Source organism: Peromyscus maniculatus, chromosome 5 (genome assembly GCF_049852395.1).
Source record: "Peromyscus maniculatus bairdii isolate BWxNUB_F1_BW_parent chromosome 5, HU_Pman_BW_mat_3.1, whole genome shotgun sequence".
Lineage (NCBI taxonomy): Eukaryota > Metazoa > Chordata > Mammalia > Rodentia > Cricetidae > Peromyscus > Peromyscus maniculatus.
In genome coordinates, this window is record NC_134856.1 from 142,378,499 (window position 1) to 142,382,396 (window position 3,898).

At 42.6% G+C, this 3,898-nt stretch overlaps 1 protein-coding gene across 1 annotated transcript; it reads right to left on the reverse strand.

Moving 5' to 3' along the window:
* Window positions 1–510: 510 nt before the first annotated feature.
* LOC102905910 (trophoblast-specific protein alpha-like) lies at window positions 511–3,124 on the reverse strand. The gene is made up of 5 exons (XM_076573526.1): window positions 3,017–3,124; window positions 1,936–2,063; window positions 1,514–1,639; window positions 1,268–1,414; window positions 511–912 (listed from the first exon to the last, which is right to left on the reverse strand). The coding sequence occupies exons 2-5, from the start codon at window positions 2,050–2,052 to the stop codon at window positions 904–906; spliced, it is 399 nt and encodes a 132-aa protein (XP_076429641.1). The 5' UTR covers window positions 2,053–2,063; window positions 3,017–3,124; the 3' UTR covers window positions 511–903.
* Window positions 3,125–3,898: the final 774 nt, after the last annotated feature.

A 3,898-nucleotide genomic window follows, 5' to 3' on the forward strand; every position in this document is an offset into this window, starting at 1 on the left:
CTCAGCATGATGCTCCTGAGACTCCCTGCCCTGTGCACTAGTGGTTGCTTTTTTGTTCTGCTGAGCATGTCCTACTTGTAAGATTTTCAGTTTTATTATCCATTCACCCACTGATGTCATTTGAGTTGTCCTCAATTTGAGGATGAATAAAATCTTTTAATATATTTAAAACATAAAAGAAATTCACAGTACAGACGCAGTGCAGTTGAACAGAATGAGGGGCCATCTCTTTGCACTGAATGCAAACAATTTTCACTTGTCAAATTCATGTGAATTAAAATCATTGAATTCCAGAAATTTTCAAATAGACTTTCAGATCATTGCCAATAGAGGGTGCGTAAAACCCTCTAAACAAAGCTTAATCAAGGATGGAATACTGACTCCTTAATGAAAAGACTCACTCATACTTCCTCCCAGAATACCATCCCACAGTGAGTATACCTTCAAGCAGAATTACGTGTTAACCACATAAAAAGTCACTTCCACAAAAATAGAAAGAAACCAGAATACTGCATTTTAAATAAATCTTTATTTTTAAAGACATAGCTTTGTATATTCTTTATTTTAAAGTTTAATCTAAAAATCATTCTGAGAATCATTAATATATAGGAGTTAAGAGCATAGGCTGAAGTGTATGTAAGTTTTTGTTTCTTTGTTTTTTTGTTTGTTTTTTGTTTGTTTGTTTTAGTGTGAGCATGCCTGGAGTTCTCACAACAATGTTCCTCTTAATAATTTGAGTGTTGGATCCTGTGATGGGGAGGCCCCTTGCTGCTTCTGCTCCCCTTCCTCTAGTACAGACCTTCTTTTTCATCATCAGGCATCTCACATCTTGGGGTAGAAGCCTCTGAGACAAAGGCACAGTGATTGCTTCACTCCTTGGCTAACTTTATGTTGCCATCCATGTTACTCTGGCTGGAAGCAAAGAACATGTTGCATTAATTAAAAGGAATGCAGCAAGGTGGCTTTGTCACAATACATCCTGTGGAACACCTGCCCTTCAGGGGCACCAGCCATGTTTAAAGCCCAACAAGCAGTACATCTACCCTGAGCAAGAAGAAAATATTGTCACCTACAATCAAGTATCAACTTTAACCACAATCCGGTTGTCATCTACAAACAAATATCAACTCTAGCCACAATCTGCAGAACAGAAGACTTAGTCAACAGTGAACTGTGTGTTGTTCCACAGCTGACATAAGTGAGAACTTCAGTTCCTTCTTGGCTTCCCAGTGGGTAGTTGGGGGTGGGGGGTGTGACACCATCTTACCTGATCCTGTACAGGAGTCACAGCACTGCTCCCTGCCAAATCCTCAAATTCAGGGACATCACCAACTGGCTGTGTTTGAGTTTTTTCCTTCTCTCCAAGCATTGGGTATAAAACTTTATCAATAATTTTCACGAATTCATCATCAGTCTTTATGGAAAGAGCAAATAAGACATTGAAAACCAACAAACTAACTGTAAAAATGTGATGTAAAGAAACACAGAGTTAGGCCTTCTAAGCCACACTCACCAAGTGATCAAAGGCATTCATTTCTATGTTGAAGTCATCCTTGTCCTCCTGGCCATTTTCCTTATTGTAGAGTTCAACCTTCTTCATAAACTCCTCCCACATCCCTCTTCTGAATCCTTCTTCGTCCTAGAAATAGCAGAAATAGCAGTATTTCCTTCATATTAACTCCACATATAAGCTGACCAAGTGGACTTGCTGAGACAGATAAAGAGGAGCCGTGGAGAGGGATCTCAGGACACTATAGCCAGCCATTCTCCACACCCTACATGTCCACAATGCAGGCCATCTTGTGTTCATAGTATACAACTTTCAGCAATTCCTTGGTGATGGATGACCACTATGACCTATTTCATGCCTATGTACTCCTAACAGCCAGGACTATTCCTTCTGAGATCCCTTTGAACAGTTCCCATGTTACCAACCAGCTTCTCATTTTTTATCTTCGGCTCTTGCTCTTCAGCGTCCAGAGTAGGATTAGGGGATTCAGCAGCCGAGGCCACTCCCAAGCACAGGATGACTAGGAAGACAGTGGGAGTCATGTCTCAAGTACCTAGAGGAAAACCAGAGAAATCCCAGTCTACATGTTTCAAAGTTACTAAAATTTTTCTTTCTTTACTAGAAATTAAGGTACCAAGAGTGGATCAAGATTTTGAACTATTCCAAGTATTTATCTAAGCAACATGGAAAAAGCTAAGGATGTGGTTTGTCTGAAGAAAACATATGGAGGTATTTGTTAGGCCACCAACATGAGTGGCTGTTCATGGCTCTAGGGACGGAAACAGTAAGTAGTGTGAGCTTCAGTTATCAGACAGATGTTCACATACCCCATGATTCCAAAAGTTAAAGCTGTAACTAAGGACGTAAGGCAGAGTACGCCTATGATTTGTACAGAGTAAGGGAACTACAAGAGCTAAGAGAACATAAGAAAGACAACACCTACTCATCCCTCTGACACACAGTTGTCACTGTGCCTCCTGAGTCTCTGCTATTGCCTCAAAAAGGAAAGGGTTCACAAGGTCATGCCACTAGAAACCAGAGCCACCAGCAGGAGTGCAGCGAAGAGGAGAGCAATCTCAGCATGGTCAGCTCAAGACTTTCCAGTCTTCCATTCAACTCCCCCAGAAGACACCAGGTTAGGGGCATGCTGCTTGGTATTCCTTTTGTACAGGTCAGAAGAGACCTGAGGTTTTAACTTGTATTGATATGGGAAAAGGTGATCCTAACTGAATGGGAAGCACTGGGCGTGGCTGCCACTGTTCAGGGGACCAACAGACCCTCCCTGTGACCAGGCTCAGACTTACACTCATAGGGATCTAGCACAAAGTTGGATGCCTGAAGGGACTGGTTGGCTCTGTCGACCCTCCATCATTATCCTCTGCTTCTCTACCAAGGCTCCTGAATGCCAAGTTTTCTCATTCCTATTGGGTTTGCCTCATTCTCAAGGGAGTCTCTCCAGGGCTCTACTCTAGGTCCCAGTCTACTTTGGCAGAGCCAGGGCCTCACCTGAGATGTCCAATGCTGTACTTGTGCACTCCACTGACTCAGCTCTTCAGCGGTTCCTGGGGAATCTAGAATCTAGCCCAGCTGTACATCATTCAGTCTTTAAATCCCTAATCTCTGGCTAGGAAGCTCCACCCAGCAATCCTAATATCTTTATGACCGCTTGTATTGGTGACAGCATTGGGCCCCAGGCCCTATCACTCCAGGCATTTACAGAAATCTGATTTTATCCTGTCCTGGAGGATGGAGTTTGTGTTGTCACAGTGGACTATAGGGGATATGTGCAAAGGTTCCTTTTAGAGGAAGGTAGCCTGGGATCATTTAGTACCCCGCTGTTGTGCTTTGTGGGTTATTTAAGAAAAAAAGGTAATTTTGAATAGTTTTTCAGCCTAACCATGGTTTTAACTTAGAATAAGAAACACCCTGGAGTAGTATGGGTCAGCATATTCAAGTCTAATGTCTCCTGGTGGGAATACAGCCCCTAGGATACTTCCCCAGTTTATGGGTTGAATCCAGGTGGGTCTCCCAAAAAAACAAGGGAGGGACTAGGGAGATGGCTCTGCAGTTAAGAGTATTTGCTGGTCTTGCTGAAGACCCGAGTTCAGCTCCCAGGACACACTTGGGACTCCCAATAATCTTTAACTCTAGTTCCAGGGAATCTAATCCTCTCTTATTCTCCATTTGAGCACTCACTAGACACACAAATGGTGAAGGTAAAATGCACAAACACATAAAACAAAATTAAATAACAGATTTTAGGAAAAGAGAATAGTTAGGGGAAGGCTGTCCTGAAACAGAAAGGGGATGTTCAAGGACAAACCCTTGGGTGGGACAGGGGATGAAATGACTGGATGAAGGTCTCCTATGATGTCTCTACTGGTTAGA

Excerpts from the sequence above, each read along its gene's own strand:
- LOC102905910 (XM_076573526.1), bottom strand. The coding sequence starts at position 2,052 with ATGACTCCCACTGTCTTCCTAGTCATCCTGTGCTTGGGAGTGGCCTCG. Across the intron at positions 1,640-1,935 it reads AGATAAAAAATGAGAAGCTG|GACGAAGAAGGATTCAGAAG; the intron begins GTTGGTAACATG and ends TGCTATTTCTAG. Across the intron at positions 1,415-1,513 it reads TGAATGCCTTTGATCACTTG|ACTGATGATGAATTCGTGAA; the intron begins GTGAGTGTGGCT and ends CTTTCCATAAAG.